The sequence below is a fragment of the Leguminivora glycinivorella genome, chromosome 13 (genome assembly GCF_023078275.1).
Source record: "Leguminivora glycinivorella isolate SPB_JAAS2020 chromosome 13, LegGlyc_1.1, whole genome shotgun sequence".
NCBI lineage: Eukaryota > Metazoa > Arthropoda > Insecta > Lepidoptera > Tortricidae > Leguminivora > Leguminivora glycinivorella.
In genome coordinates, this window is record NC_062983.1 from 15,553,901 (window position 1) to 15,572,970 (window position 19,070).

At 38.0% G+C, this 19,070-nt stretch overlaps 1 protein-coding gene across 3 annotated transcripts in view; it reads left to right on the top strand.

The window, feature by feature from the left end:
* The window catches only part of LOC125232682 (zinc transporter ZIP1-like), a 40,112-nt gene that overhangs the window by 859 nt on the left and 20,183 nt on the right, over window positions 1–19,070 (top strand). For all 3 annotated transcript variants that reach the window (XR_007177775.1, XR_007177776.1, XM_048138436.1), the window contains exon 2: window positions 14,826–15,189. Coding sequence is in view for 1 of the 3 variants with exons in the window: in XM_048138436.1 (XP_047994393.1) it covers window positions 14,826–15,189 (364 nt within the window). In the remaining 2 variants the exon portion in view is untranslated. The remainder of the gene's footprint in view (window positions 1–14,825; window positions 15,190–19,070) is intronic.

The following is a 19,070-nucleotide window of genomic DNA, read 5'->3' on the forward strand; positions in this document are numbered from 1 at the left end:
TATTTGGTAGCTAAGTAAGGTGCATTAGGGTAATTCCGAATGACAGAAATGCTCTGTTATTTCCGAAAGGGGAATCTTGATATGATGGAAATAATGGTGATTTTTATCCGACTTTCGTAATCAGACGGCTTTCGGAATTACACTAATGCACTTATATACAGAGTGATTCAGGAGACGTAAACAGGATCAAGCCTGCGCATTGACATCTGTTACGTTACGGTTAACTTAGGTACTATAACCGTTTTTATGCTTTACTCCCCCTGCGAAGCCGGGGCGGGTCGCTAGTATTAAGATCTTGTTTGCTTATGTAATTACCAATACTACGTAACTGTAAACTTAATTTACGTGGATGTGATTGTTTAGCAAATATAATGAGATTAATGAGCATTTAGACTGCTTATGAAGTATACATAAATACGTAAATATATTAAGCTACTAGGTTTCTCCCGCGGCTTCGCTCGCGTTAGAAAGAGACAAAAAGTAGCCTATGTCGCTCTACACCCCTTCAACTACCTCCACTGAAAAAATCACGTCAATTCGTCGCTCCGTTTTGCCGTGAAAGACGGACAAACATACAGACACACACACTTTCCTATTTATAATATTAAGTATGGAATTGGAAGTTTCTATAGTACTAGCTTTTGCCCGCGGCTTCGCACGCGTTAATTTCGACCTCATACAATCTTCCACCCCCCATATTAGGAAAGTGGGGGTTTAGAAAGAGACAAAAAGTAACTTATGTCACTCTCTATCCCTTTGTCTATCTCCACCTAAAAAGTCACGTCAATACGTCACTCCGTTTTGCCGTGAAAGACGGACAAACAAACAGACACACACACTTTCCCATTTATAATATTAGTATGGATTTATTTTGTAAGTTTGGGTCTGGGTCGGGTCAATTCCGCAAAAAGAATACAAAGGTATCTTTTGATTTGAAAGAGACACAACAATGTTGCCAATTTTTTAATTTGTACTCTTTTTTTGCCAGACTATACGGTGGTGAAATAGGGGTTGAAAATTTTACGATAAGCGAGATGAGAGAAAGGCGCGAAGCATAGCAGTCCCATGACCTTTTTGCGGATAAGACGACCTAAACCACCTTCATGGCGTGACCTAAACAACCCAATACCCATAGGTACATACCTATCAAGAATTATTGTCAAAGTAAAATGTTTATAGTCACAGTGAATAGATTGATTAGATTGTCACCTCTCGACACAGGATTTTGAACATCCGTTTTGACAATTTGGTTCATAAATGTTATAATTAAGTTTTCTTAAGTTGATATGTGTTAAAATTGTAAAATATTAATATTTCCGCCGTCTAGCCAAGAATCAACCAAAGGTGTAGTGTAGCGCTGTATACACAATCACCCCCACTTGCACCAACCACTTAACTCAGGGTTAGTGGGCTGTCACTGTCAAATTCCATATACAGAGTGGGGCCTGAAACAAAGGCGAAGAATTGAACTGTAGGCTATTCTCCTTACACTGATCAACATTTGTTAAGTGACTTTTAAAAATTATGAATTCATTAAATTTTTAATTTTTCATACAAAATAAATATTAGCTTCAATGTACGCCATTATTGTTGTCATTGACGTTGTCTGTCACACTTTAGACTTAACAGAATTCGCAATACATTACCTCTTAGAAAAAACTTTCAAGGGTGATAAAAATCAAAATACAAGTTATTTTTAAAAGTCGCCGAACAAATGTTGATCAGTATAAGGAGAATAGCCTAGAGTTCAATTCTTCGCCTTTGTTACAGGCCCCACTCTGTATAATGGTGGGTTAACCCTCCATTTTCGTTGGTGCAAGTGGTGCAAGTTCCTAAGTGATCTACTAAACGATTTCCGGATAAACTTGTACTAGATTTCATTCCAAACAGTTCCCTTTTTACAAAAAATAGTTATTATTTATGTATGCAAATATTTAATGCACTTCCTGAAAATCTTAAGCCCCTGCCTCTGAAACAATTTAAATTCGATTTATATATATATATGGCTGAAAAAACAAGTGTTTTACTCTATTAATGAGTTTCTACAGGCTTAATAATAGTAATAATGTTAGTATAGTTATAGTTTTAAGTACCTACCCAACCTATGTCTTGTCCACTTATACAAGCAATGTATTTTAGATTAAGACCACATTTTGCATGCCTAACCAGCAAAATATGTCACTGTACAGGAACCTTACCATTGTCACCTTGTTGTACCATATTTTTTGCAAATAAAGAATTTATTATTATTATTTGTATGTCTTACCATATCTCGGGACCATGGGGTCCCGGACTTTTGGGAGGCATGTGTGGGGCCGAAGCCAACAGCACAGAGGCCCTTTTAGACACTTTAATCTAAAGGCAAGGGATACACCTGGCGGATACCATCCCCGAGCGCACAATATGATACATCCGGAGATGGTCCCCGCCAGGTGTAAAGACTATTTCAGTGCAGCACTTTTGTGTTGCGATGGGAACTAAGGTCATAGGCTATTGTTGTGCAAGTTGGATGGACTGGATAATGGTCTATGGGGGAGACTATCGGACACCTGCTATGACAACTAGTCTCAAGATTGTAAAAGACAGGCGGTGACTCGCCAACTCATTGAGTGGGCCCTGCAAAACGGCCGCACGCATGGTGCGACAACAAAGCAACACTTGAAGAGTGGCTGAAAGGTTGTCGAGAGGTGAGACTGCGGTAGCCAGATCCCGGTGATCCGTTCAGCAGGCCGCCGGCGTTATGACATTTTACACTTCCAACCTGGAGCATAGGTCCCGCTCTTGCGAATCCACTCTGGCCGGCCGGTTAAGGCAAGCGCAGAGGCGAGGGCTAGATGGAAGTGCCCTCTGGAATAGGGGTCCGCGGTGTCGCCACTCACCGTCAGCTCGCCACAAGCTGCCCCCGCGGGCTTATTATTATTATTATTAAAGTTTTTTTAGACTTTATCTGTCTATATACGGAGTTACCTATGTCTTTCCCTAAACGGAAATAAAATGACCTCAATTTGTACGGAAGACAAAAGGTCTTTACTAAACTATTATCTTCCTGATTAAATTAAGTAGCAAAACAGATATAATTAACAAAGCACTTTTCAAATATTTGTACAATCTACGTCGTCGCTATAATATTTTATTATGGTTTCAATTTTCTTTAGATAATGTTAAGTAGGTAGGTATGTTATGTAATTCTAGGTAGCAGAAAAGTAGGGAGTAAATACCTATGTATAAAATCCATACTAAAATTATAAATGGGAAAGTGTGTGTGTCTGTTTGTTTGTCCGTCTTTCACGGCCAATTGACGTGATTTTTTAAGTGGTGATAGTTGAAGGGATGGAGAGATTGGAGAGTGAGAGTGACATAGGCTACGTTTTGTCTCTTTCTAACGCGAGCGAAGCCGCGGGCAAATGCTAGTGCTAGTGCTAGTAATATTATAAATGGGAAAGTGTGTGTGTCTGTTTGTTTGTCCGTCTTTCACTGCAAAACGGAGCGACGAATTGACATGATTTTTTAAGTGGAGATAGTTGAAGGGATGGAGAGTGACATAGGCTACTTTTTGTCTCTTTCTAACGCGTACGAAGCCGCGGGCAAAAGCTAGTATTATAAATGGGAAAGTGTGTGTGTCTGTTTGTTTGTCCGTCTTTCACGGCAAAACGGAGCGACGACTTGACGTGATTTTTTAAGTGGAGATAGTTGAAGGGATGGAGAGTGACATAGGCTACTTTTTGTCTCTTTCTAACGCGAGCGAAGCCGCGGGCAAAAGCTAGTAGATTATGAACCTTTTATCCTGTTTTATTAAGGTAAGATATCAGGCTAAGACAAACACCAGGGTGATGGTATAAAGGTAAATAATACAATACAATACAAATCTACTTTATTGCACAACTTCAGAAATATATATCATAGGAACACACACATTACAATAAATTTTATTACAGAGGTAAACAACAGGCGGCCTTGTCGCTAAAGAGCGATCTCTTCCAGGCAACCTTTATTAACCTTTTTTAGGGTTCCGTAGTCAACTAGGAACCCTTATAGTTTCGCCATGTCTGTCTGTCCGTCCGTCCGTCCGTCCGTCCGTCCGTCCGCGGATAATCTCAGTAACCGTTAGCACTAGAAAGCTGAAATTTGGTACCAATATGTATATCAATCACGCCGACAAAGTGCAAAAATAAAAAATGGAAAAAAATGTTTTATTAGGGTACCCCCCCTACATGTAAAGTGGGGGCTGATATTTTTTTTCATTCCAACCCCAACATGTGATATATTGTTGGATAGGTATTTAAAAATGAATAAGGATTTACTAAGATCATTTTTTGATAATATTAATAGTTTCGGAAATAATCGCTCTTAAAGGAAAAAAAAGTGCGTCCCCCCCTCTAACTTTTGAACCATATGTTTAAAAAATATGAAAAAGATCACCAAAGTAGAACTTTGTAAAGACTTTCTAGGAAAATTGTTTTGAACTTGATAGGTTCAGTAGTTTTTGAGAAAAATACGAAAAACTACGGAACCCTACACTGAGCGTGGCCCGACACGCTCTTGTTTTAAAGTTTGTATGGTCAAGCAAATCTTTGACACTTAGAGAGGCGCGACTGGCGCAAGCGTGGCGCGAGATTAAAATTTTCTATTTAACGCTAAACCATCATTCTACATTTTTAAAATTTGGCGCCTTTTTATTAGTGGTAAGTTTTGGGCATTTCATTTTGGGGCCTTTATAAAAGCTTTCCTAAATTGAATAGGTATTTTTCTATTTCGCGTCACTCATTCGACCAGCTAAACTAATCGATAGATCTGTAGGCCTAGCACATGATGGCCGCGAGAGTATGTCGCCGCGAGATAGATGACACGTCTTCTTCTAACTGTATTAATGACGTAAGGACGGGTAGTCTAATCTCGCGGCGACATACTCTTGCGGCAATCATGTGCTAACCCTGCTGTGTGCGTAGCCGAATGCACAAACGCTCACGACAATATCTCTTTCGTAGCTATCTATCTCTATCGCTCTTGCGTGTTGGCGCGACAGAGCTAGACTACATTTCTGCGGCGATTCGCATCGCAGAAATGCCATTCGGCTACGGGGTCTGCTAAGAACAAATATTTGGTTCCATGTATACTTACAGTACAGTCAGCATAAAAAAAGCAGTAGCTAACTTGTTAAAAGGATGTGGTAAATTTATAAATTAAATTATGATTAGTTTTTTCTACCATTAGGTACCTAGAAAAAACTAATAAGTACCACTTAGTTCATTAGAACTAAGTAGTATTTGTCAGTTTGAGCTTGTTTGAGATTGAAGCACTTACCTAGGTGCGAGTTTTTATCATTTATTAACACATTTGTCATGTCTCACAAGAGTCACAGGTAAACATTTTGCAATGACTTACCTATGTTTGGAGACTTCGTTTTATTGACACGAGGTGTAAATATGATCCGAACCCGGACAAAATGACAAAAAAATAAGTAGGTACTCTGAAATGTTCCACCTTTTGGTGTGACTTAGGTACCTATTACTCGCTTCGCTCGTGGTTCAACTATAGAATCCTTTCACTTGCTCGTTTTTCAATTCCACACTCGGCGTTAAATTACAACTTTGCAGCCTTGTATAACAAATAACTATTTCACCACACCAACGGGTAAAGGCTTACTTTGCTATTCGAAAACAGATAGCAAAATTGCATTTTATCCACAAGAGTGTAAAGTAATTTCATACAAATTTTAACTTGATGTCTTAAGCTAACTGATAGAATTTACCTATAAATGATGATTTTGAATTATAGTTATTGAATAAATTAATGGATTTGATTTAGTTTGATGTTTTATAGTCAGTATTTTGTTCGTGTTGGTGTGGTGAACAATTTTGTGTTTCACTCGGCGGCAAAGTTTGTTAAGGCCATTGAGTAAGTATTACTTCGTATAGAGGAGCTATAGCAAACAACGAACGTGTCACAGCCTGTAAGCTGAAGGCGGGGCGAGGGGGCGGGGTGTGAACCAATGGCCTGCTTCCGTAACGTCGCAAGCGCTACGATTTTACTCGGCGCTTACGACCTTTCGGTCGCGATGATGAGCCCTGCATAGAGTGCATAGATTAGAAGTCGTAGTATAGAAGTGACATGGGTTTACATGGGCATTTTTTTAACTTTTTTTACTCTCAATTAGCGTGAGTTGTTAACAAAAAACATAAATCGCTGTTAGTTTTGTAACGACAATCAAGCTTGAAATCTGTATTTAAAACTAAACTTTTTTCACGTTCTGAATTTAGATTATAGCTTAGTATAATTTACATAATTAAAACAAAAACGATGTTTTTATTGAAATTCCATGCTTAATTATCGTTGCAAAACTGACAGCGATTTAACATTTTTTTAACAACTCTGTGAGTCCCAATTTTTTTAAATGCCCACATATAAAGCTGCATACGGACTGAGCGTACATGTGTACACGTAGCCGCAACTGGATATTAGTTATTTATGTGACATTTGCATAATGGTAGGCATTAAAACATGAGTGTTGTTTTTGTTGTGTTAATAAGATAACATGAGTGTTTTAACGCCTAATTATGTATAGTCGCATACATAACTTTATCTACATCCATGTATGTATGGGCGCGGGTTTATCGTCCCATAGAAAATTTGAATTTCGCGCGTTTTTATACTCTCATAATTTGCTTGACCGTCTACCTACCCAAATTCATTCAGATAGGTTAGGTACTGCACTTACATTTACATACTCACATGAAATTCGACACGCGTATTGAGAATCTGTTATAGACCGACATGTCGGAAAACTGTGCAATTCTGACAATAATAATTAAATAACCTTTTTTGCGTCGATAAATATATATAATTTAATGTATGATAGGAAACTTGAACTAACTTGCGATATTGTCACGTCTGCTTTTGTTGCATTTTTACTCTTTGGTTTCAACGAAACATGGCCGCCGCAACATGGCGCTTCGGCATGAGTTTATATTGATACATTTTTTAAAAAGTAAGCGTGTTTAAACAAAAATGCAGTAAACCTACGTATGAAAAGTCACTCCTTGGCTTTTGTTAGATTTTCCTGAGCAGTTTGTACAGTACCTCACTACACATGACGGCATTATTTAGACGAAATATTTTTCATTGCGATACGTCAATCTACCACAGCCGTTCGGCACAGACTAAGCGCGTTTGTGCCGATCGGCTCTAAGTGTTGTTACACAAAATCAAGTTGAGGTGCCCTCTCTAGTTAACATAATTACTCAAAGTATCTTGCGATTGTAATGTAGGTAATACGGAATAATATCTCAATAAAATCCACATAAAGTGGTTGTGTGATATTATACACCGTGTTCATTTTTATTTCCCGTTAAATTCGACACGTTGTTAGGTTCAATATCAGGAATAAGTATCACGTTTTGTTAAATTCGAAAAAAATTGTTTTCGTTTTCATACATAATAAATTAATCAATTAGTGTGAGAGACCCTTAAGAATAACATTTAAGTTAGTGTCAAGTAAATGACATTACATGTCGTCTATACACAGTATGTATTTGCCACTGCCACTCAAAAATTGTCTTAGAAGACCTTCCTTTGATTTTTAATTTATGAAAATTGGCGTTTATAGATTTTGGAAAAACATACAGGGTGCGAGAAAAATTTAAGCCGCCATCTTTGATTTTTGCCTTTGAAATCCTTCCTACATCCGATATCGGATCGGATAATGTCAATAGCGCCAATTATTCATTAGTTATTCGTTGTTTTAATTTTATGTTCTGATAAATATTAAGTACTTAGTTTAACATACCACAGATAACAGGAAACAGCAGTTAATATAACGATGCATTTCAAATGCCTGAGACACTGTTTGTCACGTTTAAGTTGTATCGCTATTTGTGCAAGAAGGTGCACCCGTGATAAGCCACAACTTTTTAATATCATATAACTAAGTAGCAGCGATCTGTAAAGTTCTCGTAAAATTAATAATTGACTGTCTGCTTCGACATTCTTGTGCCTTTACTCTAAGCGAATATGCTGCCGTGGAATGAAACCTTTGTTACCGATCACTAAATAGACTTATTACTTAAACAAAAAATATTTAGCCCTTAAATGCATGGTGATGTATATATGCATCATATATTTGATGGCCCGTGGCTCGATATGTAGCTATCCAAAATCACATTTATTGGTTAATTATTATTCATCATTTATTATTATTTAATATACAAATAAATAAATAAAATAATATAATGATTTACTATTTATTATTTAAGGATTAATATAAAATGGCGGAAAAGTGTGAAAAAACAGGACGATGGCGATTTTTAGTATGTGATTTAGGCTGATTATTTCGGAGTTAGTAATTAGTTTGTGTTTAAACATTTTATCATAAAGGTTTCACAAATAGTGTACCTTTTTAATAGTAGTAATGTTTTTTAAAAAAAACTTACCAATTACGATATATTTTTATTATAAATAAGATTTTGCCTATTTAACTTCTAACACTGATGTAGTATAAAAATCGATCTTAAATATTTTTTTTATTATTTTTCCCAGAGTCAGAAAACCATTGTCTATCACATATATTAATATCTCGTTAAAAGAAAAATTCATGAATTTAAGGGTTAATAGGTACTATAAGTAATTATTCCTTCTTTTGGTCTCAGAAATGCACCATGCAAATCTTTCGGGTTTTTGGGCCCACGGTGTATATTCGATGCCGAACTGCCAACTGTACAAAGAGACACACAGATAGACGCGGCAAGGGATTTTGTTTTATGAGGTGTATGTAGTAGGTATAATAGCCGTTAAAACAAAGCGTACCATACATACATACGTATACATATACTCGTAGTTATTTCCTACACCTAAAATACGCAAACTAATTCATCATCCTCCTTGCGTTATCCCGACATTTGCCACGGCCCATGGGAGCCTGGGGTCCGCTTTGACAACTAATCCCAAGATTTGGCGTAGGCACTAGTTTTTACGAAAGCGACTGCCATCTGACCTTCCGACCCGAAAGGTACCTATACTAGATCTTATTGGAATTAGTCCGGTTTCCTCACGATATTTTCCTTCACGGAAAAGCGACTGGCAACTATCAAGTGACATTTCGCACATAAATTCCGAAAAACTCATTGGTGCGAGAGCCGGGGTTCGAACCCGCGACCTCCGGAACGAAAGTCGCACGTACTTACCGCTAGGCTACCAGCGCAATCTAATCATACATGCAATTAATCGGACTTTATCAAGTATTGGCATAAGTATTGGTTTATTGAGTACTTTTTAATAGTAATTCAGCAGTTCTCGAAAAGTTTGTACAAAAATTAAGGAAAAAGTTAAATTTGTTTTTATTATTTCTATTTTGTTACCAAGTTTTTTTTCATGAATTGAGATTTTAGTAAGTTTTATTTCGTCATTAAGGTTCTCTAGTATCTATATTTTCTTAATTATAACAATTATCCTGTATAAGTATATCTTACGAAAGTCGACTTATATTACTTAATGTTGGTAACAAAATAGGATCAATTAAAATTTGCTGACGTGGCTATGTACAAAGTTGACGGGAACTGCTGAAATAGCGGTTGATAAGATCTTTAAAAACAGTCGATAAGTAATTAGTTAATTACCTACCTATAATTACATACATGCTTTGTTTAAGTTCACGTGTCCTGATAACTCTTTGTCTCGTTTTTATATTTTTAAGCGTAGTTTTTTATATTTTATTTCAGTTATAAGACAAAATTTAGAGACTATACATAATTCGAAATGTGGTGCTGGAGAAGGATGGAGAAAATCAGTTGGACAGAACGAAGAACTAATGAAGAGGTGCTGGAAATTGTAGGAGAAAAAAGAAGACTAATTAAAGAAATAGAAAACAGAAGAGGCAAAATGATTGGTCACTTGATACGACATGATACCTTCTTTAAAAATATTCTAGAAGGAAAGGTGAAAGGAAGAAGAGGGCCTTCTCGCCCTCACCCAGGAGGAGTTTTGTTGACCAGCTCAAGGAGAAGGCCGGTGTCATGTCATATCAAGAACTAAAGAGGAAAGCGGAGAATAGGGAAATATGGCGCATACTCCACCGACAAGATCTACATAGCTCTTAAATAAGAAGAAAAAGAACATAATATCTAGGTGCTCTACCTTGTAGCTTGTAGGTACTCTACCTTGAATAGTTGCATTTGCTCTGCCTTTTTCTTTCGGGGAAAACAGGCGGAAGTTTATGTATGAAATGTTACAACTAAAATGCTAAATCTAAGTCACCTAAAGTTGCTAACCTTCTAGACAGTGAATTAAATTTTGGCCTTTTTAATACGTTTTATTAATGTAAGGACGATATTATAATACCGGGACTGCCAATAATGCCCATACAAAAAAGCGTACCCCTTAAATGGGCCATTTTTAACCGCCTTCCAAATCTCAAGGGAAGGGGTTCTCAATTCGTCTGTATTTTTTATTTTTTTTAATGTTTGTTCCTCGATATCTCCGTCGTTACTAGACCGATTTTGAAAATTTTTTTTCTGATTGAATGTATATGCATACAGATTGGTCCCATTTTTCTCAGAACCCAGTTCTGATGATGGGATCCTGGAGAAATCGAGGGAACTCTTCAAATCTGAAAGGCATACATATGTTGATTTTTATGTTTTTAAAGGAACAGCATGCATTTACGTACGGAACAGTGACATTTGGTGCAGTGGAACTGCTGATGATGGTCAGAACGGAACTCCTCAAATCTGAACGGCACACTTATAGTGACTTTGGTATTTTTATAAGAACAGCATGCACTTACGTCCAGAACAGTAACATTTGGTGCAGTGGAACTGCTGATGAAGAGTAAGCCGCCCCTGGTTAGAGTTCCGTTCTGATAATCATTCTCATCTGTAAGTACTTCAGAATCATCCAAATTTCAAAATTGGTTCAGAAATGACGGAGATATCGAATAACAAACATTAAAAAATATACAGACGAATTGATAACATAATCCAACATTTGAAAGTATTTATCACCAGAACCCCAAAGGAAGGCGGTTTTTTTTTCTTAAAAAATATTTTTAAAGTTGTCCACGCCACTTTGTTTTTGGATTCGGAAATTTTTATGTGGTTTCCACTCAGAATCGCGAGCTCTTTCAATTCTAATTGGAGAAAAAAAGTGTCCCAAGGTTTTTTCCCATTCCGTTACCATTTTTTCATACATTTTGTATGGCGGTAATGGAATGGAAGGTTCGAAAAAATGTATGGAAATCTTGAGACATTTTTTTTTCTCCTATCAGGATCGAAAGAGCTCGCGATTCTGAGTATTAATCGCGTAAAAAATACACATAAAAAGTGGGGTGGACAACTTTGAAAAAAAAAAAAAATAATGGCCCAAATGTATGGGACTTTTAGGCTTAAAACTAGATGGCGCTGTGTCGCAGCCTGGAAGTGGCCAAAATCATATTTTTCCCAAATATTTTTGCGTTTTTATTTCTTATAAGAACAAATGACATGCTTCTTCATTTCAATATCATGATATCACGCCAATACACATTTTGAAAATAATAAATAAGTAGATAGGCATCATCTTGAGGTACGATTCTTAGTATGAAGATTGTAAATCATATGTAAATCATCCTTGGTATAGAGTTCCTGACTTTAAATATAGGTTAAGGCACTGGTCCCACCGCGAGCTAGTAAGCTATGAGCTATCGGCTATAAAAACGAACAAAAGATAGTCGCTCCCGTGCAAATAAAAGAGACACGGCGATGTTTATAGTTACTCGCCCAGCAGTGAGCTATCAAAATCGCCACGTCTCTTTTATTCGCACGGGAGTGCTAATCTTTTGTTCGGTTTTATAGCCGATAGCTCATTGCTTACTAGCTCGCGGTGTACGTGTCCCACAGACCAACCCCTATAGACATCTATTACAAGACGACTCGCCGTGGCCAGCCTTCCTAGTATTTGCACTGATATAAGCGCGGGCGCTCGCCGTGCCCGATCAGTATCGACCAAGTAACAGACCCGAAAGCAGCGCGTGTTTTTCGCACAAAAAAATTGGAAAAGGGTATTTTGATGCCTTAAAGATGTCCACCTGTAGTGTGAAATGGTGTGGAAAGGTAACAAGAAGCTCAAATTTAAAAACAGACGGCATTACATTCCACAAATAAGTCATATTTATAATTTATTCAGAGCCGGCATAGGTCAACTTACATTGGCCACTTACGCGTCAGTAGAGGGACAGTCATACTTCTGTCCCTTTTCATCTGGCGCGACTGCCCGCCGTCCTTGAAACGGCCAATCACAGCGCGCTTAACACATTCCCCGCCCGCTCCTCGCACCCCAAACAGTGGTGACTCGTATCGCGAACCAAATATACAAGACTGCCACTCTATAGGAGGTTCTCTGTGACGTGTCCTGACTGCAGTGGCACGGCGAGTATCATTCGTCCCCCCTACGGGCTATCCTCCTTATATCGCCAATTACCGTATCTCTTCAATTGACCAATTGATATCCCCTCGATGATATAGTTAGTTACAATAAGAATTAAACGAGAAAGTGAGGTAGTTCCGATCTATTTTTTACCCCCGACGCAAAAACGACGGGGTGTTATAAGTTTGACGTGTCTGTCTGTCTGTTTGTCTGTCTGTCTGTGTGTGTGTCTGTCTGTGGCATCGTAGCTCCCGAACGGATGAATCGATTTAGATTTCGTTTTTTTTGTTTGAAAGCTGAGTTAGTCGGAAGTATTCTTAGCCATGTTTCATGAAAATCGGTCCACTATGTCGCGGTCAGGGGTTATTTCAAAATTTTAATTTTGTGGTTAGGTTATGTGTAAAAGTTGACAGGTAGAGAACGCCTTATCGCATTAAGTCCATTGTGCAAGTTTCCTTGTACTTTCTCAAACATACTATGAAATATTAATAGAATACAATTGTTTGTATAAAATAAGTATTTGAAGATGATGAGGACGAGTGAGCCACGTGTAGTGGCGCTGGCGTGGCAGATAAAACTCGGACACACACACGAAGGTGTCTGTACCACTGTCTTACAAAACTTAAATGTATCGGAGCCCCGCATACATTAGTACATTACGATACAAGTGCGTAAAAAAGGAAGTTCGTTTCCTTTTCGCACGTGTATCGTACGACGTTTTTCAGTATCTTAGATGAGTCTCCGAAGTTTCGACCTGGCATATAATGAACCATTTCTCGCACTAGTGCGTAACAAAAACACCATCTGTACTGAAAATTCTGTTTATAGTTTAATAATTATTTTATTATATTTTTAATAGCGGTAACATAAAAACATCTTACCTATGTGAAAATTAACGCTTAACTATCACGGTTCATGAGATATTTGTATAGCCTGGTGAGTGACAGACGGACGTACAGACGTATGAACGGACGGACTGACAGTGGCGTCTTACGCCGTGTCTTGCGTGGGCGACGGTCGCGCGACCGTCGCCGTCGCGTCTCATGCTTCCATATCGATAAGGTTTGATTTTGTATGCGTCGCATCGCCGTCGCGCGACCATCGCGCGACCGTCGCCCACGCAAGCCACGGCGTTGGTAATGTAATAGGTTCCCGTTCCACCTTTAAGGAACCCTAAAAAGTTTTTACTGGTGCAGTAGTTTTTGTAATGAACCACTGCACCCGGCGTATCCGCAAGGTGACGATGACGATGCAAACCACATCAGTTTATACTAAGTAGGTACTGATTTTAATTATGACATAGCAAAAATTTCAAGAACCTATTGGTACCTATTTTTTTTTTATGTATTTAGGTAATAACTGCGCTTCAAAGAGTAAATACATATATCTTCACAACTTCCTCAATGTATTATATTCGTAACCTTAAAAAGCTAACGATTAATCTAAGATAGTTTATATTAAGTGTAGTGATTGCTTAATCACTAGTTATTTAATTTACTCCTACAATCCACACTGGCTCCGCAATGCCCTCGCATACCATGTATCCTCACTCCGTTCTCCGTCGTCCAGCCCACGGCCATCATACCATAGACAGAGCGTAAGTGACAGATACTTTCCACGGCTTTGCCGCTAATGCAATAGACACACGAGATAGTGTTCAGTATGCTATTTAAGCTTAGCATACACTACATTAAGTAACCATTAAGTGTTTTATTTTAACACTTAGCCACATATAGTTTCTTTCTGCTCAGGGTGGCTAGCCGAATGGCACAATCGCTCACGAAACGCTCACGAAACGAAGCGCTAGTAGATATCTATCTCTATCGCGCTTGCGTATTGGCGCGACAGAGCCAGCGGCGTATCGCTTTCGTTTGGCGTCGGAGAAATGCCATTCGGCTACGGGGCCTGGACGCAAGCGCGATAGAGATAGATATCTACTAGCGCTTCGTTTCGTGAGCGTTTCGTGAGCGATTGTGCCATTCGGCTAGCCACCCTGGTTTATACAAGTACCTACATAGGTACACGTATAAACTATAAATTGCAACTTGCAACTTTAAAAATCAATGCTTTTTTTATACATACTTATATCCTCACTGTCCGTTTATATTTCTACTTAAATATGATTAAAATTCAGACTAAGCAGTTTAATTTTGGTGACCGTTAATGACTAGGAATTTTGGTATCGTCAACATGGTCTCTTTTTTATGTAATAATAATTGCAATTTAGATAAATATGCAATACCTAACTGATCAACGACGATAAACAAAAGGACATTCGATGTCTGGAGGTTAATGACCTAAGATAGGAATTGCTTTTGATTACCTGTAAATTTCTCAAAATCATAATACCTACTTATAAGATAACCATTTACACAAATATCCGCACAAAGACAATGGTTTAATACAATGTCTTTAAAAACTTCATTTGTTTACAGAGGCTGGTGATCTCGCAGACTTACCGCTGTACCTGGCCGCCCTGATAATGTGCGGTGGATTCTTCATGATGTATCTAATAGAAGAGCTAGTCCACGTCTACATTAATAGTAGAGAGAATAAGACTGCGAATACTAGCTTTACTAGAGTGCTTAGTATTAGGAGAACGAATGCTCCTGAAGGTGAAGAGCCTTTGAAGGAGGTGAGCGTCCCTAGTGGGCACGGGCACAGCCACGCGCCGCTGGTGTCCGGAGACGACGCCGTGGCGGTGACGCTGAGGGGGCTCCTGATTGTGCTGGCGCTGTCCATCCACGAGCTCTTCGAGGGGCTGGCTGTGGGGCTCGAGGCTTCCGCTGCTAATGTATGGTAGGTATATTTAGAAATTACCTGTTTTTAAAGCTTGCAAAAAACATAGAAGGCTGCTTGGCGAGCCAGATGAAAGCAACAAGATTAAAGGTGTAATTAGGTAGGTACAATGGATTGATGTAGGCAAAATTTCATGGTCAAAGTTATGGATTTATCAATTGTGGCTACGTACTTTTGCTGCTGGGTAAAGTCATACTTCTCGATCTTTATAGGTACCTATATTATGTATTTTACCATTTCAACTTCAAGTTCTCATATTTATTTAGTGCCTGTGCATTTAAATTTTAAGGTAGGTTAATCATTTGAAAACAAAATTGAAGAAAGGTTCATTTGTTTTGTGCTATTATTACACGTATCGTAATTGTATTATCCGTTCTTGACGCGTCACATTCAATTTTATTTCAATGCTTGTACTTATTAATAACACCTTCATTGTATAGCTGTCAGCATACATGTTTGTATATGTAGTAGACAGACAACTAGTCACTGTAGTGCAGTGTCTGCTATGTTAATGCGAGATCCCGTTTATTTGTGGAACAAGTTACGTAGGTAGGGTACCTAGGTTACATGTGAGAGCATTCGGTGAAGGTTGCTTATGCTTACTTACCTTGCACTCATTACCTATCTAGAATAAATATCTTGGTAAATAGTAATATTTAAATGACGACCAACGACATGTCAAATTAGTTTAGGGAATAATTTCAAAATTAGACGTACATTCATAGGTAGTTACTTTTGGAACTATCCACCTTTTTTAGGGTTCCGTAGTCAACTAGGAACCCTTATAGTTTTGCCATGTCTGTCTGTCCGTCCGTCCGTCCGTCCGTCCGTCCGTCCGTCCGTCCGCGGATAATCTCAGTAACCGTTAGCACTAGAAAGCTAAAATTTGGTACTAATATGTATATCAATCACCCCAACAAAGTGCAATAATAAAAAACCGGCCAAGTGCGAGTCGGGCTCGCGCACAAAGGGTTCCGTAGCAGCAAATATAATAAACTTATTATGTCAATTTATACACCTGCCAAAATTACAGTTAAATCAACTTATCTCAAAAACTATAAGAGATACTTTGATCAAACCAAAAATCGTTGAAAGAGTTAATTAGCATGCATCACCTCTATTTTTTTTAGAATTTTATACCCCGTAGTTATAAAAATAGAGGGGGGGGGACATACTTTTTACGACTTTGAGAGCTGATATCTCAAAAACCGTTCACTTAATGACTTGACTAGAAGACAAAAGTATAGGCACTAATGAGTATTATTGTGTATAGCGCCATCTCCCGGTCAATTTGCTAACTAATTTGCGCGACCTGGTTTTTCAGGGATAATTCTTTATAATGTTAACCGATTTAAACAGTTTTTACTTTATTGGACAGAAGATGGTTTACGTAACATCTCGTATTAATTTGAAGTACGATGTGCATCCGCAAGGGTGGGTAAATTGAAAGTAAAAATCTGAAAAGTTTTTTGTGAATAAAAAAAAAGTATTCAATATACAAACACGATTATATTTTTCCTGTAATATTTAGCATAAAACCAATGTTTACTAAAATTTTCATAATTTTTCGTTGGTAAACTTCGGAGATAAGGGGGGGGAACGGTATTTTTTTTTACATTTTCCTTCAAAATTCATTTTTTTTTTCACAACAAAAAAATTATAAAAAATAGCTTATTTACGTTCAATTTGAGCTCTTTCCAACGATACCCCACTTGACCTTGTAACTTGAAATTTACAGTTTGCCCCCCTTTCATTTTGGCCATTTTCTACAATTAAATTTAATATATTTAAAAAAATTATACTTTCTATTTGTAGAGGTTTACAATGTTCACAACTATTCCAAATTTCAAGTTGATAGCATTAGTAGTTCTCGAGATATTTAGGAATGTGACAGACGGACAGACAGACGGACAGAGTCGCACCATAAGGGTTCCTGTTGTACCTTTTTGGTACGGAACCCTAAAAATGGAAAAAAATGTTTTATTAGAGTACCCCCCCTACATGTAAAGTGGGGGCTGATATTTTTTTTTCATTCCAACCCCAACGTGTGATATGTTGTTGGATAGGTATTTAAAAATGAATAAGGGTTTACTAAGATAGTTTTTTGATAATATTAATATTTTCGGAAATAATCGCTCCTAAAGGAAAAAAAAGTGCGTCCCCCCCCCCTCTAACTTTTGAACCATATGTTTAAAAAATATGAAAAAAATCACAAAAGTAGAACTTTATAAAGACTTTCTAGGAAAATTGTTTTGAACTTGATAGGCTCAGTAGTTTTTGAGAAAAATACGGAAAACTACGGAACCCTACACTGAGCGTGGCCCGACACGCTCTTGGCCGGTTTTTTTAATACCATGTCGGTGGCAAACAGGCATGGGTACGGTCCGCCTGATGGAAAGCGTTTAAGTAGCGTTACCTATGGACACCTGCAACTCAAGGGGCGTCACGTGCGCGTTGTTGACCCATTAGAAACCTGTGACCGAACCGGGAATCGTACCCGGGTGGATGGGTCATAACTTACGCGGCTCACACCCTCATCGCAGGCCTCCGTAGCCGAATGGCATTTATGCGACGCCAAACGCCGCAGCAGGGTGAGCACATGATTGCCGCGAGAGTATGTCGCCGCGAGATAGAATACCCGTCCTTATGTCATTAATACAGTTAGAAGAAGACGTGTGTCATCTATCTCGCGGCAATCATGTGCTAGGCCTATAGAAATGCAATCTATCTCTATCAGCGTATTGACGCGACATTTGACTACAGAGCCTGGACTGCCCCGGCAACTATTTTTTTTTCATAGACATTATTATACATAGTGTAGGTGACTCTCAGCAGCAAGAATTGTGCTCTAACTCATTAAGATGTCCAATGTTAACATAGTTCTTTGACGTCGATTATACGTGTTTATATTTTGTAACAGTTGTTCATACACCTACTACTCGCAATAATAAAAATAATAACCATTCACGGGCTGTAACAAAAGATTGTTATACTATACCCCCACTTAATTGTACCTACGTATTATGTTTTGTTACATCAGTCTCATTTAAACTATATTGTAGTCGTACGAGTATGTTACAATGTCTCTGTATCTTAAAGGTAAATAAGATAATAACCTAACGACAAAATTAATGTTTTGAAAAAAAGAACCCCCGACATACTTAGAGGACCGATTTTCATAAAAAATGGCTAAGAACACTCCCGACTAACTCAGCTTGCAAACAAAAAAAAACTAAATCTAAATCGGTTCATCCGCTCGGGAGCTACGATGCCACAGACACACGCACACACAGACAGACAGACAGACACGTCAAACTTATAACACCACGTCGTTTTTGCGTCGGGGGTTAAAAATGCTTTTGGCTATATCCAAAAAAAAAAGAATAATTAATTAGCAGAATAAATCTAACTTATAAATAATCCTAACTATCGATAATTCTCAAATCGTACAGGATTTGTTCGTTTTAAACGAATCCAATTGATCCAATCTAGAAAACATTATAGGTCTATTTTCCACATAAAGGATTCGTCATGCATGAAAAAAAAAAAACAGTAAACAAGTAACAAATGGTTCAATTAGCCCTTTGACGACTAAAGACGTTTTTAACCGCCTTCCAAATCTCAAAGGAAGGGGTTATCAAGTCGTCTGTATGTTTTTTTTTTTATTTTTTTTTTAATGTTTGTTCCTCGATATCTCCGTCGTTACTGGACCGATGTTGAAATTTTTTTTTTTGATTGAATGTATATGCATACAGATTGGTCCCATTTTTCTCAGAACCCAGTTCTGATGATGGGATCCTGGAGAAATCGAGGGAACTCCTCAAATCTGAAAGGCATACATATGGTGATTTTTGTGTTTTTAAAGGAACAGCATGCATTTA